Source organism: Oryctolagus cuniculus, chromosome 15 (genome assembly GCF_051225735.1).
Source record: "Oryctolagus cuniculus isolate XC-2025 breed Fujian yellow rabbit chromosome 15, ASM5122573v1, whole genome shotgun sequence".
NCBI lineage: Eukaryota > Metazoa > Chordata > Mammalia > Lagomorpha > Leporidae > Oryctolagus > Oryctolagus cuniculus.
In genome coordinates, this window is record NC_142881.1 from 6,672,707 (window position 1) to 6,685,806 (window position 13,100).

At 42.2% G+C, this 13,100-nt stretch overlaps 1 protein-coding gene across 7 annotated transcripts in view; it reads left to right on the forward strand.

Annotated features, from left to right (window-relative positions):
- The window catches only part of EEF1AKMT2 (EEF1A lysine methyltransferase 2), a 95,324-nt gene that overhangs the window by 37,282 nt on the left and 44,942 nt on the right, over positions 1 to 13,100 (forward strand). For 6 of the 7 annotated variants that reach the window (XR_016221476.1, XR_016221478.1, XR_016221477.1 and 3 more), the window contains one exon: positions 7,011 to 7,399. Coding sequence is in view for 4 of the 7 variants with exons in the window: in XM_089313854.1 (XP_089169980.1) it covers positions 7,011 to 7,105 (95 nt within the window). In the remaining 3 variants the exon portion in view is untranslated. Of the gene's footprint in view, positions 1 to 7,010; positions 7,400 to 13,100 lie in introns of those variants that run through there. The other variant, XM_089313855.1, reaches the window with a different exon arrangement.

A 13,100-nucleotide genomic window follows, 5' to 3' on the forward strand; every position in this document is an offset into this window, starting at 1 on the left:
GGATCTTCTTTGCCATGTTAGAAAAGTGTAATTAGTAACCTGTGTCTACTAAGTGGGGATTCTGTGGGAATTGAAGATCTGTAAGCTGTACACAAGGTATTTTGAATTCTCTGGCAGACTATTCTTCGAATGTTTTAAGGAATATTTTATCTGCCAGTTCATTTATGCAGTGTACAGGCATTTCTGTGAAATTATTTTGGGACTCGTTAGATATTTGCTTGTTTTCCTAAGGGTCCTTTTCAGATTAGTATTAATTTTTAGAAGAGAAATTTCTACAGTGAGGACTTTAAGTAAATGATACTGCGTTAAATTCTGAACCTCAATTTCAAATTAATGGGAGATCAGACACCTTGAGAAGGCAGTTTTACTGTGTAATGTTATTTATGACCAAATGACATATACTTTATTTTATTTTTTTAAGATTTATTTTATTTGTTTGAAAGAGTTACAAAGAGAGAGGTAGAGAGAGAGAGAGAGAGGTCTCTCATTCACTGGTTCACTCACCAAATGGCTGCAATGGTTGGAGCTGGGCCAATCTGAAGCCAGGAGTCAGGATCTTCTTCCAGGTCTCCCACATGAGTGCAGGGGCCCAAGCACTTGGGGCATCCTCTGCTGCTTTCCCAGGCACATTAGCAGGGAGCTTTGTTGAAAGTGGAGCAGCCGGAATCGAGCTAGTGCCCTTATGGGTGCTGGCACTGCAGGCTGGGGGCTTTAAGCCACTGTGTCACAGTGCCAGCCCCCAAGTGACATACTTTATCTCAGATTTTGTTTTCTTTTGGTATTAAAGGAATAATCAGGGAGATGTTAACACATGTCCCTTTGTGTGCTTTCAATGACTTTGACAGGTTGTATCACTGAAAACCTGAAGTGTTTGAGGTGGAATTGGGAGCTTTTGGTTTAGTTACCATTGCCTCTGAAAAACAGGAGTCCTATAGGTTTATTGTCTTGTAATTCATGACATTCATTTTATTATATTCTATGTTAAATTTGTTTCTTTTAGAATTCTTAAGGCTCTGTAGTAGTAGTCTTTCATTTTTCCTGAATTTTGACAGTTTTAATAAATGCTCAGTGTCAGTGTGAAGGGCAAGTTCCTTTTTTGGGTTTTAAATACAGGTGTTCTCTTTTACCCATGGAACCAGCAGACAAAAACATATTTGTCTGTCTTTGATAATGAGGAACAGACTTCATTTGCTATAAAGTGCTGAAAAATGAGTCTGCGTCTGAGACCTATTGAGTAAACTTTTTATGTTCAGTTTTAGAACTAAATACAGATTTAAATAAACAGAATATTGTAACAGGAAATGTTAAATAATTGTATACAATTAAAGATTTTTTTAGCCATGCATTTTAGAAAATGGTGTTCAGTGTTAGATACGGGAGAGTAATGAAATGCACTACTGTGCTTCACTGCCGAAGGTCTTGTTAGAGCTTCTTGGTTTGGATGCCATGGCCCCTTTGATACAGTGAAGCTTGTCTCACCATCTTTAAAGGTTCTTTGCTTTTTCCCTTGTTTGAAAAGTAAATAGTCACAAAGGTCTTGAAACTTGCATTTTTCACTTGATAATCCTGTTTATAAATAGAATTTACAATATCCCGAATCCAAAAACCCTGGAATCCAGAATGACACTGAGTATGCTGCAGAATCCAACGATTTGAACGCTGAAGTGACATTGCATATAGCAAATTCCACACCTTGACCTCATGTTTAGTTGTGGTCAAAGTGTACATACAATAAAAATATTGTATAAAATACCTTCAGGCTGTGTGTCTAAAGATTGTATGTAACATCAACTTCGGTCCCATCCTCAAGATACCTCATAATATATATGAAAATATTCCAACATTTGAAAAAAACCTAAAATTTGAAATACTTGTGGTCCCAAGCATTTTGAATAGCGGTTACTCAATCTGTATAAACATTTTGTGATGGCCGGCGCCGCGGCTCAATAGGCTAATCCTCCGCCTGTGGCACCGGCACACCGGGTTCTAGTCCTGGTCGGGGCGCCAGATTCTGTCCCGGTTGCCCCTCTTCCAGGCCAGCTCTCTGCTGTGGCCAGGGAGTGCAGTAGAGGATTGCCCTGGTCCTTGGGCCCTGCACCCCATGGGAGACCAAGAGAAGCACCTGGCTCCTGGCTTCAGATCAGCGCAGTGCGCCGGCCACGGCGGCCATTGGGGGGTGAACCAATGGCAAAGGAAGACCTTTCTCTCTGTCTGTCTCTCTCACTGTCCACTCTGCCTGTCAAAAAAAATTTTTTTGTGTGTGTTGTCATTTGTTTGGGAGAAGATTAACCTGAATCAGTTGACAGATACTAGTATGTTCTAATTTGATGTGCACTAATTTAACGTTTTAGTTTTAGTTTTATTATTTATTTCATTTTTACTTGAAAGGCAGATAGAGGAAGATCTTCCATCTGCTAGTTCATTCCTCAATGCCCACCGCAGCTGGGGCTCAATAGCAGGCGTGTGCCAGAGCAAAGCTATGGGCTTGGAGCTCAGTCAGGGCCTCGCTGTGGGTAGCAAGGGTCGGATTCCTTGAGCCATCACTGGCTACCTCTGAGGGTGCAGACCAGCAGGAAACTAAAATTGAAAGTGGAGCTAGGACTCAAATCTAGACACTGTGCTGTCAGATGCAGGCATCCCATGCCATACCAAACACCCTCCCCGCAATTTCACTTTGTTGTAACTCCCTAATTAAAACGAGGAGGAGTGGGTGTGTGGCAGGCGGTGGTTATGGGGCCATATGGGAGTGCTTGGATTCGTTGGCTCCGTCCTGGAGTCCAGCCTCCTGCTAGTGGGCACCCTGGAAGGCAGCAGATGGAAGCTCCGGTTAGTGAGGTTCTCGCCACCTGTCAGGGAGATCCAGAGGGAGTTCTGGACTTGTAGCTTTGGCCTGACCCAGCCCTGGCTGTTGCAGGTGCTTGCGGAATGAACCAGTAGATGGGAAGTCTCTGTCTCTACTTTTTAAATAAATAAAAATAAATTTAAAAATCCAGAAACTAATAACTACCACCTATTTTACTATAAAAGTAATTGGATTCCTTATACAAAAGTTAAAAAACACAAATAACTCCAAGACATAAGCATATAGATTAAAGTAATTAAAGTCATTCATTAACCATCAGTAGGGTATAACCATTATTAATATTTTGGTAAATTATATATTGAGATACACTTGTTTTGTAGTGTTAATGCAGGGAATGAAAAAATTTAGTGTAGGTGTTAGCATATAGTATTGCAGTTCAAGTGCCTACAGAAAGCCTGGGTTCAAGTCCTGGCTGTGTTCCCCATTCCAGCCTTCTGCTGATGCACACCCTCAAAGGCAGTGGGTGATAGTTCAAGCACCTGGGTTCCTGCCACCTCTGTGGGAGACCTGAACTGATATCCCAGCTGCTGGCCTTGACTTGGCTTGGTCATTGCCGCTGTGGGCATTTGGGATGTGAACCACCAAATGGGAGATCTGTCTTTTTACCTTAAATTAAAAAAAAAAAAAAAAAAAAAAAGTCCTGGAAAATCGACATAGACAGGTACATTTTCTCTTGAAATACTTAAACATATGTAAAATTGCTGAAAAAAATATGTGTGTACATCTGAAAAATTGGCTCACATTAAAATATGTCATGTTTTTTTTTTTTTTTTTTTTTTTTTTTTATAAAAGATTTGTTTACTTTGAAAGAGTTACACAGAGAGGAGAGGCAGAGAGAGAGGGAGAGGGAGAGGAAAGTCTTCCATCCGCTGGTTCACTCCCCAGATGGCTGCAACAGCCAGAGCTGCGCTTTTCTGAAGCCAGGAGCCAAGAGCTTCTTCCAGGTCTCCCACATGGGTGCAGAGGCCCAAGGACTTAGGCCATCTTCCACTGCTTTCCCAGGCCATAGCAGAAAGCTGGATTGGAAGAGGAGCAGCCGGGACTCGAACCGGCGCCCATGTGGGATGCCAGCACTGCAGGTGGTGGCTTTACCCACTATGCCACAGTGCTGGCCGCATGCTGTTTTTTTTTTTTTTTCTTTTAAAAGATATTTTGTGGGCCAGTGCTGTGGGTGTAGCTGGTTAATCCACCATCTGCACTTCCAGCATCTCATATAGGTGTCGGTTTGAGTCCCTGCTATTCCATTTCCAATCCATCTTCCTGTAATGTGTCTGGGAAAGCAACAGAGGATGGCCCATGTCCTTGGGCCCCTGCACCCATGTGAGAGACTCAGGTGAAACTGCTGGCTCTGTTCTGACCCATCCCTGGCCGTTAGCAGTCATCTGGGGAATGAAACAGCGGATGTAAACTCTCTCTCAGTAGCTCTGATTTTTTTTTTTTATTTTTTTTTATTTTTTGACAGGCAGAGTGGACAGTGAGAGAGAGAGACAGAGAGAGAAAGGTCTTCCTTTTGCCGTTGGTTCACCCTCCAATGGCCGCCGCTGCAGCCGGCGCACCGCGCTGATCCGATGGCAGGAGCCAGGAGCCAGGTGCTTTTCCTGGTCTCCCATGGGGTGCAGGGCCCAAGCACCTGGGCCATCCTCCACTGCACTCCCTGGCCATAGCAGAGAGCTGGCCTGGAAGAGGGGCAACCAGGACAGAATCCGGCGCCCCGACCGGGACTAGAACCCGGTGTGCCGGCGCTGCAAGGTGGAGGATTAGCCTATTGAGCCACGGCGCCGGCCAGTAGCTCTGATTTTGAAATAAATAAAATAAAGCAAAATGCTAGTTAGGATACCCCAGTCTCAGGTCAGAGTGCCTTTGTTGATTCCTGGTTCTGGTTAGTATTCCAGCTTCCTGCTAATGCAGACCCTAGAAAATAGTAGTTGTGTTCCTGGCTCCTGGCTTCAGCTTGGTCTTTGCAGGAATTTAAAGAGTGAACCAGCAGTGGGAACTCCCTCTGTTTTGTCTATGTGTCTAAAAAAAAAAAAAGAAAAGAAAACTTCTTTGAAGTTCTGTCCCTTGGAAAAGGTTCCCCTCCCCTCCCTTCCCCTCCCCTTTAATGCAAAAAATATTGAAATCTGCATAGTTTAAAAAATTTTTTTAAAGATTTTTTTTTTTTTTTTTTTTTTTGACAGGCAGAGTGGACAGTGAGAGAGAGAGACAGAGAGAGAAAGGTCTTCCTTTTGCCGTTGGTTCACCCTCCAATGGCCGCCGCTGCAGCCGGCGCACCGCGCTGATCCGATGGCAGGAGCCAGGAGCCAGGTGCTTTTCCTGGTCTCCCATGGGGTGCAGGGCCCAAGCACCTGGGCCATCCTCCACTGCACTCCCTGGCCACAGCAGAGAGCTGGCCTGGAAAAGGGGCAACCGGGACAGAATCCGGAGCCCCGACCGGGACTAGAACCCGGTGTGCCGGCGCCGCAAGGTGGAGGAATTTTTTTAAAGATTTTTAAAATATTTTATTTATTTATTTATTTGAGAAGTAGAGTTACAGACAGAGGGAGACAAGAAAGGTCTCCCCAAATGGCTGCAGTAGCCAGAGCTGGGCCAGTCCGGAGCCAGGAGCTTCTTCCAGGTCTCCCACATGGGTGCAGGGGCCCAAGCACTTGGGCCATCTTCCACTGCTTTCTCAGACTATTAGCAGGGAACTGGATCAGAAGACGAGCAGCTGGGACATGAACTCGTGACTCCACAAGTGGAGTTTTTTATATATATACTACAGCACCGGCTCCATAGTTTTTCTTCCTAATATGCAGGTTTTTTTTTTTTTTTTTTTTTTTTTTTTTTTAAAGTTTATCTATTTATGTGAAAGGCAGAGTTAGAGAAAGGAGAGACAAACAAAAAGATATCTCCATCTGCTGGTTCATGCCTCAAATGGCCGTAACTGTCAGGAAGCTGAAGCCAGGATCCAGGAGTTTCTGGTTTCCCACATGGGTGTAAGGGCCCAAGGACTTGGGTTATCTTCTGCTGCACTCCCAGGCATATTAGCAGGGAGCTGGATTAGAAGTGAAGCAGCTGGGATTCAAATTGGTGTCCATATTAGATGCCCGGGTCCCAGGTAGCAACTTAACCTGCTACCCACAGCACTGGCCCATAGTACGCATTTTTATAATGTGTATTTTGGTGCAAAAAACAAAAAAACAAAAGATTTTGGAATCCACATTGAGTTTTTTAATAAAATGCATTTTCCGTGAACTTTTTGAGGATCTCTCATGATAAGATGTGTATAGAAAATCAACAATACAATAGTATGTATCTTTTATACATTTTCTAATATTTAAAAGAGTTCTTTTAGCTCAAAGCAAGGAAGTGAAGGAAATGCAGAAACCTATTACTCCAAGGGAAAAAAACTCTTCCCAAACTCCTAGTCCAACCACTGAAGGAAACCTGGTTAACATTTTAGTGAGTGACCTTTCCCCTTTATTTATTTTTTAAATACCAAATGGTAAACTTTTCCATTTTGAACAAGGAACACAGAAGACCAGAAACAAATTGCAGAGAAGAGGCTTTCCCTCAGATCCCAATCCCTGCTCCTGTTTACCAGCTCTGCCAGCCGCTTCCCTGCAGCCTGGCTCACCACCTAGTCTGTAGGAAGTAGCTAGCATGTGCTGAGTTCTCACGACATGCTGTACCACTACTTGGAACTAATCTGTAGCATGCATATGAAAATACTTAATACAGAAAGGTTAAATAACTTGATTAGTAGAAGATGAAAAAGTTGTGGGAATGGACAGTGGTGATGTTTGCAGCATGTGGTAAGAACTCAGCACGTGCCGGCTACTTCTGCAGGCGAGGTGGTGAGACAAGCTAGCGGGGAAGTGGCTGGCAGAGCTGGTAAACAGGAAGTGGAGGGATCTGGATGAGTGGCAAAGTCTCTTTTCTGCAGTTTGTTTCTGGTCTGTTCATTTTAAAGTGTTTTTTGGGTGTATACGCACATATGCCGTGCAGGCACAGTAAAACTGAAAAAAATCATAAAATGAAATTCAGTCACTAATTAAAGTTTGGCATCACTTGGTTTTATAAAGGGTTTAAAAGTACACAGATACGCAAACTTCTCCTTAACCGTGGAGTCAGTCTTTAATAAAAGTATTTTGATTTTGTCTGACAGGATTTGAACTTTTTGAAGAGCTGCCAACACCCATGTTCAGCTTTGGTGGCAAATCTGGAAACAGTGTAGCAGCATTGGTTTTCCAAAAATCCTGAGACTTTTCCACGAACAGATTCAGGTAGCTTTTTAAGAAGCTACACAGCAAAGCAAACCTGATGCAGAGCATGAAAGTATAAATAAAGGCTTAGTAAGTACCAGTGATGCACATGTTGAGTAGATACAATCAGTTGGTTAAAAAATAAAATCCATGATCATGTAAGTGATTGGTCTTTAGAGATCAAGAATAGTTTTTAATTTTCTTTTGTATTTGTAAATATTTTACCTGATAAAAAAATTTTCTGTAATTGCTAAAGTTTAAAACTTTAAAATAGTAAATGAATTTACAAAAAGCATGTATTCTTGATTTTTATGCTTTGGTAAAATTGAATTGACTGTGGTTAGCTATGAAGATTTGATCAAACTATTTCAGAAACAGAATAATAAGTGAAACAACTTTTTTGGTATTTTACTTGAATGTTTATGAAACATAATAAGAAATAGTATTTTGTATTGAATAGAGATTGTTTTTAAAATTACTTAATAGCTGGGAAAACCCCCTGGTCTTCATCTATATAATCCAACAAAATCAGAGCAGTATATTGATTGATAAAGAATTATTTATTGAGCCTGTATTTTCTAACTGATGAGTCTTCTACACGCTGATGGATAAGCAGGTAAGAGGAAAGAAGAGGACTTAGGGATATTATTTGCTAGCACTATGTTATATGAAAGGACGTCACCAAGTTTGTGAAAAAATGGAACAAAAAGATTTGTGAAAAAAATTTTTTTAAGATTTATTTATTTGAAAGGGTGAGTTAGATATAGAGAGATCTCCCATCTGCTGGTTCACTCCCCAAATGGCTGCCTCTGCTGGATCTGGGCTTGTCAGAAGCCAGGAGCTTCTTCCCTGTCTCCCACGTGAGTGCTGGGGCCCAAGCACTTCAGCCCTCTTCCACTGCTTTCCCAGGGACATTAATGCAGAGTTGGATCTGGAGTGGAGCTGCCAGGACTCGAATCCTTATCCATCTGGGGTGGTGGTGCTGCAGACTGCGGCTTTACCCGCTATACCACCGTGCCAGCCCCAGTGCAAAAATTTTGAAATCCACACATAGGTTTTTTTTTTTTTTTTTTTTTTTTTTTGACAGGCAGAGTGGATAGTGAGAGACAGAGAGAAAAGTCTTCCTTTTGCCATTGGTTCACCCTCCAATGGCCGCCACGGCTGGCGCGCTGCAGCCAGCGCACCACGCTGATCCGATGGCAGGAGCCAGGTGCTTCTCCTGGTCTCCCATGGGGTGCAGGGCCCGAGGACTTGGGCCATCCTCCACTGCACTCCTGGGCCACAGCAGAGAGCTGGCCTGGAAGAGGGGCAACCGGGACAGAATCCGGCGCCCCGACCGGGACTAGAACCCAGTGTGCCAGTGCCGCTAGGTGGAGGATTAGCCTATTGAGCCGCGGCGCTGGCCAACATAGGGTTTTCCATAATATGCATTTTCCACAAACTTTTTTTGAAGACTCCTTGTAATTATTAACTTGTTGAAACTTACCTGAATGGTCTTTTTAAATACTTTCTTAAGTTATTGTTATTTTGTAGTATCTACATGATGTATGTATTGCTTATTCTTGCTTATATGTGTAAGAAAACTGCAGTTGAGAGTCGTTCTGTGAGGTCGAAGGACAAGTATAGGCTGGAGCCAAGGTTCCTAACTGGGTGGGTCTGGCTTTCATGTGTTCTGCCTCCCAGCTGCTGAATCTCTGCCTTTGTAGCTTGTCCAGTTCAATTGAGAGCTAGGACTGATAAAGTGTGTATGAAAATTCAGTGAGAAATGTTGGGCAATTACTTCTAACAGCTCTGTCGCTCCTGGTTGGTGTCGATCACCGACAACTGGTTATAGGGTTGTTCTGTGGACTCTCGAGCTCTTAAGCTTGCCTCTCTCAGAACTGAGTTTGTCATCTTCTGTGCAAGGGTGTCAGTATAAGTTATGCAAATCTCAGAGATATAAGGACAAAAGATGGTGTAGATAGCAAGGAAAACAGTTTATGTGTTAATGTTTTTGAAGAGATAGGGTATATTACAATACTTAAGGCCACTTTGTATTAATATGGGTTTTTAAAATGTTATCTAGGTGTTTGATTTGCAGCTTTGGGGACCCATTGAGTTACAAATATAGCAATTTTTGTTTATTTGGCAAATGTTGCTCCAGTATTAAGTCTAGTTTGACATCCCCTTTTTTCCTTTTTAGGGATTGTGGTGAGGGAGGGGTGAGTCTTTGATGTAGATCAGCATTAGTCATTAAGATCACTGTATGCCTTCCACAAGGTAGCTGAAGATGTTTACATGGACTTTGAACAAAAATCATATTTTCTGAATAAGTCTTGTTTTCAACATGTAAAAAGTGGGAAATTATTTCAGAATATGTACAATTTAAACTTTAAAAATATATTATGTTGTTTTTTCAAGATGAGGAATCTTAAGCCAAAGAAGCATGCAGTTTTATAATTTCTTGAGGAGATCTGGTCTTGCTGCTGGTTTAACATTAGCAGTCTTTCATGTCCAATGTAATAATAGATAAGTAGTCTTTCAGAATTTGGAGTGTGAACTGTATGCGATTTTAAAGCATGAATCCAACAACATGGGCTTTGTGTGTGACTGGACAACAGCATTTTCAGTTCGCAGGAAGCTTGGAGTGAGTCTTTGTTGGGCAGCTCCTTGAGTTCCATGTGGGGTTTGTTCCATTTGCAGAGGGAAAGGCATTTTGTTTTTATCTCCGAGCTGTTGATAAGGTCAGCCCCTTATCACTTTAATCCTGCTGAAGCCAGCCTCTTGGGGACTGACATCCGAACAAATGAAAGGTCCAGAAATGCTAACAAGAAATTAATTTCAAATAATATCAAACTGTTAAAAAACCAGGCCAGTGAATGTCCCCAGGTTACTGAGACAAATTTTAAATACATTATTATTAAACTCGGTATTGTTAAATCATAATTATATAGTAAGTTATGTAGTAAATGCTGTTTTCTGTGGATAAAAAGTTGGAATTGTAGTTTTATTTAATCAAAAGACACTTATTTTGAGGAAACTTGTTTGAAATGCAAACGAGATTTCTCAGTGGAGCCTGCACAGAATTGTTGCTTTTCATTATGATGTTATTGCTGCATAACAGGCCACTTGTGTGTGCAGGAAGTGCGTATGCAAGTCCAAAGGGAATTGAGGCCTGAATGGGCGGTTACACCAATTAACAAATAGAAGGTTTTCAGAACATTTTGTTTTAAGCCAGGTGCACAGTTAGAGTTGCTTTTTGGGACTGGCATTTATGTGTGAGAATCAAACCTGACACCACTCTTGGCAGCTTGACTAAAGCATTTTAAAGTCAGTACAAACTGTCCTTGCATGATTTTTTATTCTATTGTAGTAGCAACGAGCTTGCTTTTCTTCTTCGCTGATATGCATGTAATCTGTTTATTTTGAAAACGGAGCTAAACATATAGAGAAGACTTAGGTTTTTAATGAATACTGTGCTTTTAAAATTTCTGTGATATTGTAATGCAGTACTTTATGATTCACATTCATCCAGGATTTAACAGAAACCTGAATTGTTAAGAAACTGAAGTTACTAAGTTTCTCATGTACTTGAAATAATTTACCTTAAATTACTATGTAGAGAAATAGAGTATCTCCACCCATGTTCACATGCTTTCCATTTCAGTTTATGTTCTCTTAAATAATTATACTGTGTGTGTGTGTGTGTGTGTGTGTGTGTGGCTGTCTGTCTGTCTGTGTGCTTGTCTTTTTGTCTGCTGGCCTACAATGAGATAGTACAAATGTGAACAGTTTGTCTTTATGGGAGGGACCTGGGTGTTGAGCACTGTTTTTGGCTTTGTGAGCTAGCATCTGTGTGCTCCAGAGATAGTCCTCTGTTTTGAGAGCAAGAGACCAAGTGTCCTGAGTTCCATGTGGTAACCTCTTCAGCTGATTTCCCTCTTCAGTGGGAATTACTGCTGGGCTTTGAAGGGAGTCTTGTCTAATACACTCCACTGGGAAAGGGCTGCCTGTGACCGAGAGCCTGACTGTGGGAGGCTGAGCAGTGCACCAAGTAGAAAGATGGTTGCATAGTGGGAAAAATTAGGAAATTCTCATCATTTCTTTCCATAAGGCAGGCAAACAGAGATGTCCTTAGAAGAAGGGGGAGTACATGAGCATGCTTTATTAACAGTTAATGGAAGAAAATTAATGCTAATTTATTCTTCATACACACCATGCAGTTTGTTAGAAAAGTAAAAGAATAGTTTGAAATTCTTTGGTCAATTGAAGGATTCATGTTTTAGGTGCATAGAAATGAAACTCAACATTAAGCAGACAAATACTCAGGCCTACAGGCTACATAAATGCTGAATAAAACCAGCTCCACAATGGAACTCTGAAAAGCAATGGGTAAGAAGCCTAATGAATGACTGAATATGACCTTAGCAAAATCCCTGGAGTGTTGTTGAAAGATCATTCATTTCCAGCTTAGACGTCAAGATGGGCTCCAGTAACCTGGAAAAAAAAAGTGAAAAAAAGGGAAGAAAAAAAAAAAGAGCCTGAGTCAGTATTTACTGAGTTTTGAAAATCTCTGCCGCACACTGTGTTAGACCGATGATTAAAAGGGCTTCTCTAGCTGAATGTTGGCTGTCACTGCAAGGACCTGTAGTTTAGGCCCAGGGAAACCAAATTAAAAAATTAGGAATAATTCTCAAGACTTCCATCCATCAATATCCTGCTTTTATGGAGAACTTCAAAAATGGGTGTGTAGGCTGGCAGAATGTGTGTTTGTCATGCTGATATTGTTCTTAAGAAAGACTTGGAACAAGAGACCAGTTGTTGTGCTTTAAAATATTTGCAAATTACTTGCCTAGCTTATTAAAGGAAGATAGAATAAAACCAAAATCTGCATTTTTTTTACTTTTCAGAAGAAATGATCATATTTAAGTTTTACACATGTGTTGTTATTCTTTCATCAGCAAATCAGTTTCTTAGTGATCTTTATTGTGCATGCTTATCCAGAAGCTTCTTAAGAGAATCTGATCCATCTGTTTTCCCAAATATGTAAACATTTGCACATGATCTAGCAATTAGCATATCCTGGATGGTAGCAGAGTAGCTTAGAAAGAAATGAAAGAGGCCGGCGCCGCGGCTCACTAGGCTAATCCTCCGCCTAGCGGCGCCGGCACACCGGGTTCTAGTCCCGGTCGGGGCGCCGGATTCTGTCCCGGTTGCCCCTCTTCCAGGCCAGCCCTCTGCTGTGGCCAGGGAGTGCAGTGGAGGATGGCCCAGGTGCTTGGGCCCTGCACCCCATGGGAGACCAGGAAAAGCACCTGGCTCCTGGCTCCTGCCATCGGATCAGCGCGGTGCGCCGGCTGCAGCGCGCCGGCCGCGGCGGCCATTGGAGGGTGAACCAACGGCAAAGGAAGACCTTTCTCTCTGTCTCTCTCTCTCACTGTCCACTCTGCCTGTCAAAAAAAAAAAAAAAAAAAAAAGAAAGAAAGAAATGAAAGAATGCTCTGGTAGAATAAAGGGACTCTGAACTGTGTCAGTGTTCATTAACGTGTGTGCAGATAAGGAGTTCATCATCCAGGCCGTGAGGAGTGCAGACTGGCAGGCTGGGAGCAGTTGTACTTGGCCTGCAGTTGGCTTCTGGGGAGGAAGAGGCTGACTGCAGGAGAGTGTGGGTGTGCCAGTTCCCATTTGCCTTCTAACCCCTCTGCTCATATGAAAATGTCAGTCCTTTGTTCCCATCTAATTTTAGTACATCCTGACTGAAAAACATGCTAAGATGAAAAAATGTTAGGATAATTTCCAGCCATGGAACTCTGTCTGAGCTGCAGGGAGGGGGAGAGGAAGAGTAGAGGAAAGAGCGGTTTATGCTGCATATCCGCCTGCTTTTCTGGGGCAGCGTCTAGCCCCTGCTCTGTTGATTTTGGGAACGAGATAAATTTGGCTGCACTGATAATTAGATTTTCCTTCCGTGTTTTCAGTAAGAAGCCTACTTGGGGTCTGATATGTTGTTTAATCAC